General features: G+C 34.7%; 1 protein-coding gene across 1 annotated transcript; it reads right to left on the reverse strand.

Annotated features, from left to right (window-relative positions):
- Nucleotides 1-972: 972 nt before the first annotated feature.
- On the reverse strand, nucleotides 973-7,430 carry LOC136241322 (flagellum-associated coiled-coil domain-containing protein 1-like). Its single transcript, XM_066032513.1, has 19 exons — nucleotides 7,290-7,430; nucleotides 7,190-7,244; nucleotides 7,122-7,129; nucleotides 6,940-7,080; nucleotides 6,684-6,775; nucleotides 3,587-3,632; nucleotides 3,301-3,482; nucleotides 3,059-3,152; nucleotides 2,945-3,006; nucleotides 2,824-2,884; nucleotides 2,616-2,750; nucleotides 2,514-2,568; nucleotides 2,279-2,382; nucleotides 2,155-2,226; nucleotides 2,006-2,095; nucleotides 1,537-1,578; nucleotides 1,403-1,470; nucleotides 1,254-1,344; nucleotides 973-1,182 (listed from the first exon to the last, which is right to left on the reverse strand). Exons 1-19 carry the CDS (start codon nucleotides 7,428-7,430, stop codon nucleotides 973-975), a joined length of 1,749 nt encoding a protein of 582 aa, XP_065888585.1.
- Nucleotides 7,431-13,577: the final 6,147 nt, after the last annotated feature.

The following is a 13,577-nucleotide window of genomic DNA, read 5'->3' on the forward strand; positions in this document are numbered from 1 at the left end:
TCCATTCTACAGTGGTTGTCTTCAAAAGAAACATGGAGTTGAGTTTAAAGCACAAATGTACAAAGCATCTATTCTCTCTCCATTACGTATAAAGTCAATTGAATTGCTTCAATGCCAAGCCCACGGATGCTCTAGATACCTTTTAAGATACTGTTAAACTCTAATAGAGCAGTTAAAGTAATATATCCCTATTTAGTTAATAGAGTAGTCATGCATGCCACATCTTTTACTGTAAGTTGTCACTACTTACAACTGCATATATAAGTTTACTGTGATTGATATGTATGTACACACATACACAAGGATTCATTGGAATTAGTCAGAGTTGGGGGTAACTAGTTACTGTGCAACTTACGTATCTAGTTACTTTTACAGTAACATAACTAGTGTAACTAGTAACTTGTAACTAGGAATAACTGTCTGAAAAGTAAATAAGTTACAATAGTTACATTGTAACTATATGCAATTATGCTTTAAAAGCAAGAACACTTGCCAAATATTCCGGCTACAGCCACATTAAGTAGTCACATTTTGTCTATATACTGTTCTTCATGATTCTGCTCAAGTAACAGATGTAGCAGTAATTGAAACCGAACTGAAATATTATTTTCAGTGCACACATGTATTGCGTTTTATCTTCTTCTCTAGCTTGTTGATGCATGCTGAGCAAATAATCATTACAAAAGCTAACAAACAAGCATAACTTATATTATGAAAGTAACTAGTAACTTGGTTACCTTTTAAAATTAACTGAGTCACATGAGATTAAAGTAACAAGTAACTAGTTACTTTTCTGAAGTAACTACCCCAACTCTGGAAATAGTATGCATGCACATTTGTACACGGTCCATAATTTCTGATAAGTATACATATGGGGAAATGTTTGAATACATAACACAGGTATTATTTAACTGAGTCACACGTTCTTTGTATAAGTAGCTACACGTGTTCACTTTTATACAGGCATGTGACTTAAAAGTGGTGGTGGAACTGGTCTGGTTGAGTAATGGTTGTTTCTTGATTCCATTCAGTTGCATTTTCTTGTTGTTGTTGCTGCTGCTGCTGCTGTTGTTGTTTGCTGTTTCTTTCATCTGTGGTTAGTGAAGTGCCAACTTGTCTTTCTTCTGTCTTCTTAAGAGAATGACATTTTATTGGAGGTCTAATGCGGTAAGGAAGCACCATCTGAACAAAAAGTAGCATCAGTTACAAGTTATAAACCATGCATCAATTTTTATTAACCAGGTGCTGCATACTTTCTGAATATTGTATAAGCTCTTTCTTTGCCTCCTTTCTTCTTCAATTTTCATGTCAGTAAGTTCTTGTGTTTTCTTCATTAACATTTTCCTTCAAAAGAGATAAGCAATTAAGTTACACAATAATTTGAAGTTTAGGATGAACTCACCTTAAGTCGGTGACTTCAATTGTCAGCTGATTTATTCTAATACCTTGTTGATCTGTGACTTCATCAACCTGTTGTACAAATCCATGTACAATACATGCAAAGAAGTCAAAGCATCAGTCACCAGTTATACATACCTTAGCTTGGAACTTTCTTTTGTAGTGTCTCAGCTCTTCATTCTATTGAGAAAACACCACGTCAGATACTAGCTTTACCATTAATAATTATAACATTTGACTTTTCAATGACATTAACACATTTATAGTGTTTTGTTACAGCAGTCAGTACGTATCAAAGCAATTGAAAGGAAGTATGAACAAATCATTTTAGACAAGAATTCTAAATACCAAAAAGAAATTGATGTAATTATTTAGCTCTAATATAGCGAATGTAGTTGTTATTATGAACTAACAGGGCTTATCCTCAAGATTTCAAGATAGTGCACAAATAGAAGAGGATTTGAGAAAATCTTACAAGAAATACAAAATATTTGTGTTAAAGCCTTTACAATCAAAATAATTATATATTTAACTGGGAGGTATTATAATACAAACTCTAGTGAGACACTTTTTGTTACTTAATTTTTCGGAAAGTGTTTTGTAATACCTTTCCCTGTAATTCAATACGACAACTTTTGAGTTCTTTAGTTAAATCTTCTTTCTCAGCTTTGTGCTGTTCAATCTCTATCTCTGCATCCTAATTAAGTGTTTGATCAGAAGAGATTCACAATGCCGTGTAGCCAGATACTTATATACCTGCAACAACTTGTTTGATTTTCTCAAATCCTCTTCTATTTGTGCACTATCTTGAAATCTTGAGGATAAGCCCTGTTAGTTCATAATAACAACTACATTCGCTATATTAGAGCTAAATAATTACATCAATTTCTTTTTGGTATTTAGAATTCTTGTCTAAAATGATTTGTTCATACTTCCTCTCAATTGCTTTGATACGTACTGACTGCTGTAGTTTCATATCATTGACTGCATGAATGTAAATTGATACATGTATACATATACATGCAAGTATGTATTTATGCATGCATGTGCATAACCTATATATTGGGCTCTTGACAATGCTATACAGTAAAAGGCTTCGTACATACACAACTCACTAAGTTCTGCTGTCAACGTGTCAATAGCTTTTTCATGTAGTGCATTTAGTCCTTCCTATCATATTTTCTCAGTTAATTTGTTTGTTATCCCATAGGTCTCACCTCTTTTGCTTTCACAGCATTGCTGATATCCATTTCATACTTTTCTTTATTTTGATTTATTGTCTTTTCTTTCTGTAAAATCTCTTCCTTTAGTAACATCTCTTTGTTATTAACAGTGGCCTGGTGATCTGCAAGCTGAGCAAGTAAAAATAGACAATTTAGTCAATTACATATACACATGTGAATAAAACCAGCTATCTCCCATTACCTTACTGGCATACTGAGTTTCAAGTCCACTGATCTCCTCTTTATGAGCTGCTATTAGTTCTCTACAGAAGTCAGTGATTGTACAATCACATTATGTTATGTAGTTAGTTGTGTTTTCTCACTTCATCTCTTTTTCATGAACTTGTAGCAGTTGTTTTATGTTTACTTCATGTGCTTTAATCATCTATAGATATGTATATGTTGATAGAATTTCATCATAATAACACAATATATACCTTTGACTCCTGCACTTGTTGTTCATACTTTTGTTCTTCTAATTTTACTGTTGCTTCAATCAAAGCTTGGTGTAACTTTTCTTGTACTTGTGTGCTGTATGATGTGCAGTCTTAAAAAAGATGAAAACCATACATTATATATAGTCACCTTTCTTCTAACTTCCTTTGCAGTTCCATGTATGAAGCTTTTGTACTAAAAGTTCTCATTTTTGAGAATACAGAAATGACAAATGAAGCCTGACCTCTGCTGTTGAGGCTTCTGTGTGATGGGAAATGGTTCTTCTCTCCTTATTGCCACACCACGATTAGGAAAAGGTTTAATAATTGGCACTGGTTTGTCGCCAAAGAAGACATCAGAGTTGATATTCATTATAAACTTGTTGTTGTGTCTTGTGAAAGTGTATCCTTGTCCATTCATGATGTACTGTATATGTACATACATGCGTACATATACACGTATGCGTGCACGATCAACACTTTACAGTATCTCTGTGTCTATATCTATATAGTTTATTGTCTGTAACATACCTCAGCATTAGGGGCTACATTGCAGTCATCTCCAATACCATATTTCCTATGCAATTATGCATATAACAAAAGCTTATACAATACTGACCTCATTTACTTTCTGTTTCTTAAAGGATATATAACCCTGCATTTGTATACAAATTTATCGCTTGACATTATTAGCACGCTACTTCAGTAATTTCTTACTTATAGTGTGGCTTGCTAGGTTGTCTGGCAGTCAGCTGTGTTCTTCCAGCTTGACTTGTAGATGGAGCTGAGCTGGAACACAGATGAATGTTTGGTAAGGAGCTAGAACGAGTCCTCTTTGGAGCATACATATCCAAACAGCTGAGTTGTAACTAACTACACAACTACAATCTCATGCAGAGAATAAATTAAGCTGTGAGCTAGTCATTTTATATGGTGGACCAATTCTACATTAGTGTCAAAACCTTAAGAATCACCATTAATGTCTTTAGTATTACTCTGAATAACACACGAAAACAAACACAACATGTGAACTTGAACAATTTATTTCAATTACATTGTGTTTGTGTGATCACACACCACTTCTTAAGCACTTTTGATGGTCATGACAAGAAGTACACATCCTTTGTGATCATGAGATCAAATGAATAGGGCTGAAACAATCATGGATTTTTAGTCTTTGAGTGCTCTTTCTTGTTACTGATCAAATACTACTTGTATACCCACGTGACATGTTATACTGAACCTGAAGCAGTTTATAGCTTTTTCAAGTATCAGCAACGATATGCACACTGCATTAAAGTACTAATGTTACTGTTCCTGACAAGCAATGCCTTAACAAGCAGTGTCTATATAAAGATGTCATTTCTATATTCATCATGTGAACTGGGTCATGTGATCTTAACAAGTATGCAGTATTTGTTCCAGTCCTACAACTAGTAATTGAGATATACGTATTGAACAAATAAAGTCTTGTTGATGTATAAAATCACAGAAAAACTATGATATCTTGACAGAGAATTAAATAACCTTAAGTAAAGATGTGCAGACTAAAACCAGCCTGTATAGTATTTTTTGTGTAGTCCCACCATTAGAGAGGGATAATTTCAGGTGATAGAGTTTAAAGGGTTTGACCTCAGTGTTCCACTGTAGTTCTGGCATGCTGATTTGTTTGACTCCTGTTTTTTTCATGTGCTTTTTATGATTATTTATTTTTTGAAACTATTGTACAATTTTTATCTAAACATGAGAAGATATATCATGATGATGATTACAAATGAGTGATACTTGATTTTAGCTACACATACATATTATATCAAATCAATCATCAAGTTGCATGTAGCTATTCAGTTAGCAGCTCAGTAGTATCATCAGTATTTTGATTCAAAGTTACCGTGCCAAACACCACTGTATTGTCTCCTTGGAGTTAGATGTATACTTTACAGCTTTGATATATCTTTACATTAGGCAGTGTTTATAATCGCATGCGTAAGAAAAAATTAGCTAGTGGGAATCAAGTGCTTAGACAAGGTGCAAATTTACTCTCTACTTTAGCCATGCTGTTCATTGCTAATTATATGCCAGTAATTAAAGTTGCACTTTAGGTGATGATATCCCTTGTTTATTGAGCCTTTTATTCTGTAATGATTAGTGTAAAATTCCTAATTTTTCATTGCACTTGTATATGTGACCAGGCCTGCAAAAATAGGGCATGTGGGCACATAAAATTTTCCAAACTTCCATGACTCAATCTTTTTATGCCATCATGCTATGGCCTTGTAATTTACACTCCTTATTACACATTTAATTGGCCTTATAATACAAGCCACAGAATGGAAATATTCTGTTCCAATACTGAGATATTACCTGTTAAGTGGCATGGTGTATATATATATTTTGGGCCCACATGCCCTATTTTTGCAGGCCCGGCCACATATGATTACTTATATCTGTATGCAAGGTCTTAATGAGGTACCTTGACCTCTTAAAGGCGTTTGCTATAGCATCAGAGGTGGTGTTTAGGTGGTGTCAGTTATATGCAGTGAAGTTTGGCTAGTTGATCTTTTAAATCAGTGTACATAAAGGATAGTATATCATAATTTATGTTAATAAAGGAGATATACATGTTTGATCATTTATTTGTAAAATAATAGTAATATCTGCTGTTAGCGTTCATAATGAGTTAGTTTTCTTGCTATTAGTTGTCATCTTCAATTTCAGTTAATAAAGCACTGTCTTGACTTTCTTCTGCTTCATCCTCAACTTTGATTGTTGATGGCAAGGCAGTACTAAAACGAGTTTGAAGCATGGACTGGATTATATGTAAATAGTATAATTGACTTTCTTACTTCAAAAATTCCTATACCTTCTGAATTCTGAACAAGCTTTCCCTTGACTTTCTATCTTCTTCAATTTTCATTTCAACTATTTCATCTGTTTTTCTGCTTAACTGGCATTTCCCTGAGAAGTAAACATATGGTTTCTATTGAATGATAGTAATTGGAACCTGGTCAGTACAGTGGCACCTTTAAACTGAAATTTGCCATCTTTGTCCCTTGGCGGTTGCACAATACCCATATAAATTCTCTAGGTAATAATTGTCTAGCTTCTTCGGTAACCCTCCATCATGCTTACCCATTTAATAAACATGTGGACAATAAAATGTCTCTTTTTACAGGGTTATCTTTTTATGCTGGTGGCCACAAAGGGCAAGTTTTACATTACTTCAGTGAAACCTCTCTAATCCGACACCTCTGTAATCCAGAATACCTCTATATCTGACACTATTTTATGTACCAAAGGACTTTTTCTATATGTATTACTGCCTCAATAATCTGAAATCCTTACTAATCTGACACAATTTTCTTGTCCCAATGAGCATTGGATTATAGAGGTTTTACTGTATAATATTCCTTTAGTATATACTTTAATTGAATGGTTTCCTTGTTCAGCTCACTTATTGTATTGCAATACCTTCTCTTAACCTTGTCAACCTATTAAAAGAAAAACTGTACAACAAGGGCAGCAACATATTAAAAATTCCACCTCAGCTTGAAACCTCTTTTTGTATCCATCTAGTTCATCTCTCTGAAAAGCTAAATCAGTATGGAAGACAATGAGATTAACTTACCACTTCCCTGGTGTTATAGCTTTAGTGTTTTCCTGCTGGCCGATTATTTCTGCTTTTTCAAGTTTCAATTGTGCAATCTCCATCTCTCTATCCTATTACATATTATGTCTTAAGCTGAGGACATATTATTCACACCTTCAATAATGTCGTGACTTTTTTTAAAGTTCTTTTTCTTTTCCTGAACTAATTTCAAACTTTTTGAACAGTTTCTGTATTCAGCATTTGAAATGATATTTATCATTATTGTGACATGTACCTCAATTTCCTGTTGGTGTTTAGTTGCTTCATCAGCAATGATACATTTCTTAGTTTCTCTGATCTGTGCTAACTGCTTCTGATTCAGGTTATTAGTTATACACATTAAAGAAATTCTAAATTCAGTGCTATGAATACTAGACTAGTTTATCAGTTTGAATTACTAATAGTAATTACTAATACTATAACACCTGAAAAGTTTATTATGGTAAAAACACATCAATCATACTGACATTGCTATATAAACATACTTATTTCCATTTTTTGGTCTTCAATAGCTCTCTCATGGAGTGAGATTAGTTCTTCCTATAATGTTGGTGGGTCATTGACATGCAACTACATTAAACTTACCTCTTTCCTTCGCAAATTTTTCACCATATCAACTATTGATTTTTCTTTATCCTGCTTAATTATCTTCTCTTTTTGAGCTATTTCATCTTTTAGTAACAATTGCCTGTGAGCTGCTCCAGTTTTGACATCATCCACCTCCATATAAAGTATACAGTGTGTAATTGACGGATCACAGTTTTCATGGCACAGTAATATATAGAAGTACCAGTCTGTGTGGACAACTTATAAACAAATAAATAGCATCATTAACACAGGCTCAAGATTTTGCATGAAATCAGGCTTCAATTACAGTCAAAGGTATTCACAATGTGATTGAGTACTTGCTCAGAACTATACTATATGAGTAGAGCAGTCAATGCAGTTATGTATATCTTAGGGATAACAAGCAATATGTGAGATAAAAAGATGTATCCCATACTTTCAAAGTAAATTTCTGAGTTGACAAGCTTGAAGTATCGAATTCTCAATCATATACATATACCAACATACTCACTCTCATAGGTGATTGCTTACTTTCTGTTCCTCAGTGGGTATACAACCCTGCATAAAGGTGCAATATTACAGTGTATATATATTCTGTAGCTTACTTGTAGTAAGGCTTATCTTGCTGTTTAGTAGGCAGTGGTATTCTTTCGGCTAAAGGAGAGTTCAAACGAATATTCGGTAAAAAGAAATGGTTATATTTGCTTTGCTTTCTTTCCCTATCCATTCAGCAGTGGTTATCATTCAGCAGTGGTTATCATCAAATATCAACAGAGATATAGACGGGACTAAGTTTAAAGCACAAATGTATATACAAAGCATCTATTCTCTCTTCAATATTGCTCCAATGCCAAATCTATAGAGCTTCATCTATGCTGTGACCACACAGATGCACTTGGCGTATCTTTCAAGTGATTACACAAATACAAGAGGTAATTTTGAGGAATTTATGTTAAGTAGTCAGTGAAGAACATTTGATGATTTAGGTTAAATGACCATACTGTCCATGTGTTACTGATCTTCCTCATATATATAATAGTTATACAGATGCATCACAGTTATTGAATGGTTTCATTTATGCTATGTACATGGCTGCTTGTGCAAAATGCTTGTATGTACATATGTATGGATGTTGTAGAATACTCAGGATATCTTGTAAAAGACATTGTTACATTCTAATAGTACAGTCGGAAGTCGTGCAACCCTATTTTCTAATAGAGCAGTCACCTGTGCCTCATCTTTTAGCTTTAAGTTGCCAGGAATATGAACAAGTGAATGTTTGTTGCAATAAATATGTACACGAGTGAATACTCAAAGGTTCATTTGTACTTTTTCCATGACTTCTGATATAGTACATCCATGCAATAACAGCTAAGCTGTAAAATAGGGTGTGGCCCTCAAAAGCCTGGATGAAAAAGTTGTGAAATCATACATAGGTAGCAGCTTGTGATGATGCTAATGCCAATCAATTTTAATAATGTTATTAAAATTGATTGGTGTTAGCATCATTGTAGCCATTTTAAATGTACAATCTCCAATCTTTACATTCTGGCATGAAGCAGTGAATGTCATGGGACTTTGTTGATCTTATGGAAATTACATTTTGCGTGATTGTACACCACTTCTTAAGCACTTTTTATGATTATTAAACATCCTTTGTGATCAAGATCAACAGAATATCAAAGAATTGAGATACTATACATAACAGTGAATAGCTAAACTGTTGATGAAACATGAGATCACAATTGCATGCATATATGTGTGTAGTATGCAACTGAACATATTTTGAGGCAACATTAATAATGAGGTTTACAAATACATATTAACTCTGTCCCACAGAATTAATATATGGTGGACTCTGGACATTATGCATTCTATTGTTAACATCCCTGTTTCCTTTCCACAGGCTGCAACATAAAATATCAAATAACGCTAATCGAGACACCCCAATTGGAGTGGAAGAAATTACCATTCCCCAAATGACAGCAATAACACTGTTTTTCTCATGATCTTGCATGCAGTGATGGTATATGGACATGTGTTGGCTAATAAATGCAATATTTTTCAATTACTAACCTTTGCATTTCAATATGGATGGCCAAGTTGTCACAAGCACAAATCTTTCTGTGGGTGTCATCAAAATCAGCACCATGACTATAGAGCGTCATGTAACATTGAATGTGCAATCAAATTTGAACAATTTAGTATGTATGTAACTTTTACCAGTGCTGGCCCTGCATATAGTACACTATGTAATGTAAATCAATAGTACATCACTTAGAAATCAAAACTCTCAATATTAGTGTAGCATAGTGCTGAGATTTGTGCAAGGTGAGGTGATTATCATATACATTAAACTGATACCTACAAATTTGCTTGTTTGTTATACCCACAAAACCACAATGTAATAATCAGAAGATGATTTGTAAACTTCTTGTTGTATTACAACTAGTAATTATCACATGTAGTTGATAGGTAAACATGTTTTTCGGATCATGCATGCATGTGGCTTGTATCTTGTTTAAGGTTTCTTCATGAACTACAGAACTGTGGGCAAGTGAAGATCATACATAAGTACATGGAACAATGATGTATCTTCACCATAAGATTATGCTGATTCCTATACAAGCTGCCATGACATTGAAGGTATGTATAATGGAGGTGGCCAAACAGCAGCGATAATACTGATAATGTCCTTGTTTTTCATGATCCTGCATATGTGTTGGCTATGAAACGATTGCTATGTGAATAGCACAGAGTAGACGATTTTGAACAGCTTTCCCTTCAGTACAGTTATCATATCTGGCTAACACACAGCCAACATTGTACAGGTGGTTGAAGAAGTGAAAGAGAAATGTCAAGTAGTATATAATAAATGAATTGAGAATGCAAAAGGCAAAGATATATTAACTAAAGTGAAATACTTCAAGAACTATAAGCTTGGCTGATGCCTTACCAGACCAGCACTTTCGGGTGCATTTATAGGTGGTGATTGATGTGAGCACATTGGGAAAATGGCAGTAACTTAATGAAGTAGTATGTTTTTTTGTTAGAGCAGAAAAGCTGGTGTAGTATTTTCCTATTAATATAGCTCAAAAACTTTTCCACACATCTCAACTGACTTGAACTTGTCAAATAGCTAGTGGTGCAACCTCTTTAGCACATTGTGCCTGGAGCTCAGTGAATTCTCGTTGTTGGGCTTCTATCAGCTTTCTACAGAGTATAATGGTGAACATACTATGACTTGTGTGACACGTGTATGTTCTCCCAAGCAAACAATACATGCACTACCTTTTCTCTTTTTTCAAAAGCTTCCAGGGTTTCTTTTCTGTTGGCTTCATGTTCTTCAATTAGCTATCCATATTTAGATGATCACACATATAATAAAAATCATCATTGTAACCAAGCTACCTTAATCTCTTGAATCTGGTTGTGCTGTTTCTGCTCTTCTAGTTGAGCTGTCAGTGCAAATAAAATTTGATTCTTTTTTTCAATCAATTGTATGCTGCAAAAATAAATAATAGTGTATAGCATATTTGATGTGCATGATGAAACAAAGACAAGATATGATGCTTCAAGTTTCAATGTACTATTTGAAACTTTTGTATATGAATTTACACCATTGTTTTACCCTTTAATCTGTGAGAGTATAGAGAAATAGTGGAAAGATACCTAACCTTTAGTTTTGAGGATTCTGTGTGGTAAATTGTGTCTGATACTTCTTTGTAGTGACAGATGGCAGAGTAAGTACAAAAGAGGCAGCTTTACCACATCCACGCTTTGGCTGAATAATATAAAATAAATTAGTTTAAGGTTATGTAATGTTAAATTCAAACGTATTTGTTTTATTTGCACCAAGTCTTACCTCCTCAGCTCTGACTCTTACACTCGAAGCAACTTGACACATTGGCACTGGTTTGTCATCAAAGAAGACATCAGTGTTGATGTTCATTGTAAACTTGTTGTTGTGTCTTGTGAAAGTGTACCCTCGTCCAGTCACTGTGTACTGTATGATAGCAATACATATTACCTCCTCTATAAATACTACTTTTATTTTATACCTCAGCATTAGGGGCTGCATTGCAATCATCTTTAATACCATACTTCCTATTAGGATATAACAAGCATACATTTCATACACTAACACTGCTTATTTTTTTACTTTCTGTTCTTCAGTGGATATGTGACCCTGTATGATTATATATCATGTATATAATAATCTTTACTAATCCATGTAATACTAATAGCTTACTTGTAGTATGGCTTGTTTTGTTGCCTAGCAAGTCTCCTTCTAGCTTGAGATATGGGGTTCAGAGGAATGTTTGGTAAAGAGTAATAACGACAAACAGGTGGTTTCCTTGACTTATCCATATCAGGCTACACTCTTTGCTGCGTAACTCTTTAATCTCCAACACATATACTGCAACTAATCCATCCAACTATTTTACATTTCATACAAAGCAGGAGTTCAATCACATTTCAGGAAAATCACCTATAAGCCCACATAATTATATCTAAGTGTGTTGAGTTGCCTCAGTAGATGAAATCTAATCAAAAACAGCCAAGCTGTAAAAAAGGGTGCGGCCCCCAAAAAGCCATGGTGAAAAAAGATGTGAAATCCAAGTTGGTAGTCAAGAAATGGCTGTGATGGTAGATAAATGGCAAAAATTTTAATAACGACAATTCAGGTGAATCTGTACTGCCTCCTCCTAGGACTCAGCAACAAATTCATCTGAATTGTCCTTATTAAAAGTTTTGCCATTTACATACTATCACAGCCATTTCTTGGCCGCCAACTTGGATTTCACATCTTTTTTCACCATGGATTTTTGGGGGCCCGCACCCTTTTTTTACAGCTTGGCTGTTTTTGATTAGATATTGCTTCTTTTTGCATTTGTATTCTCCAAAGCAGGCCATAGGCCAGTTTTGCTCTTTTTACCTGTCTTTTTTCTTTACTACAAGAAGGAGAAACAAGATGCAAAGGATTAATTTTAAATATTCATTTTTTATATTTGTACAAATATGAACTTTTCTCAACAGGCCAACAGAATGTAATTATCCAACTTGTTACAAGTTTGGACAATTAATTAATCCTTGTTACATAGTTATATATTATTATAACTACTACATAATTTAGTTTCAAAGTAGTTTAACTCTCTACTGGGTTACTTGTTTGTAACTGAATTCTCTACCGGGTGACTATGTAGCTTATAGCTGAACTTTCTACAGGGTGATTCGTTTGTAGCTGGGGTGACTTGTTTGTAGCTAAACTCTCTACTGGGTAGCTTGTTTATAGCAGAGCTCTCTAAAGGTAACTTGTTTGTAGTTGAATGCTCCACTGGGTGACATTTTTGCAGATGAACTCTCTACAGGGTGAATTGTTTATAGCCGAATTCTCTACTCGATGACTTGTTTTAATTGAAATTTCTACAGGATGGTTTATTTATAGCTGAACTCTTTACTAGGTGTTGTTCATAGCTGAACTCTCTACTGGGTGACTTGTTTGTAGCTGAACTCTCTACTGTGTGGCTTGTTTGTAGATTACTCTCTATAGGGTGATTTGTTTGTAGTTGAACTCTCTACAGGATGACCTGTTTGTAGCTGAACTCTCTACAGGTGACTTGTTTGCAGCTGAACTCTCTGGGTGACTTGTTTGTAGCTGAACTCTCTACTGTGTGGCTTGATTGTAGATTACTCTCTATAGGGTGATTTGTTTGTAGTTGAACTCTCTACAGGATGACCTGTTTGTAGCTGAACTCTCTACAGGTGACTTGTTTGCAGCTGAACTCTCTACTGGGTGACCTATTTGTAGCTGAACTCTCTACTGGGTGACTTGTTCGTAGCTGAACTCTTTACTGGGTGACCTATTGTTGCTGAAATATCTACAGGTGACTTGTTTGTAGCTGAACTCTCTACAGAATGACTTGTTTGCAGCTAAACTCTCTACAGGTAACTTGTTTGTAGCTGAACTCTCTAGAGGGAGGTTTGGTTGTAGTTGAACCCCTACAGGGTGACTTATTTGTAGCTGAACTCTCTACAACGTGAATTTTTGTAGCTGAACTCTCTACTGTATGACTTGTTTGTAGCTGAACCCTCTACAGGTAACTTATTTGTAGCTGAATTCTCTACTGGGTGACTTGCTTGTAGCTGAACTCTGTACAGGATGGCTTGTTTGCAGCTGAACGCTCCACAGGGTGATTGAACTCTCTACAAGGTGATTTGTTTGTATGTATCTGAACTCTCCACAGGGTGATTTACTTTTAGTTGAACTCTCTACAGGGTGATTTGTTTGTAGGTGAACTCTCT

This window comes from Dysidea avara, chromosome 12 (assembly GCF_963678975.1).
Source record: "Dysidea avara chromosome 12, odDysAvar1.4, whole genome shotgun sequence".
Classification (NCBI taxonomy): Eukaryota; Metazoa; Porifera; class Demospongiae; order Dictyoceratida; family Dysideidae; genus Dysidea; species Dysidea avara.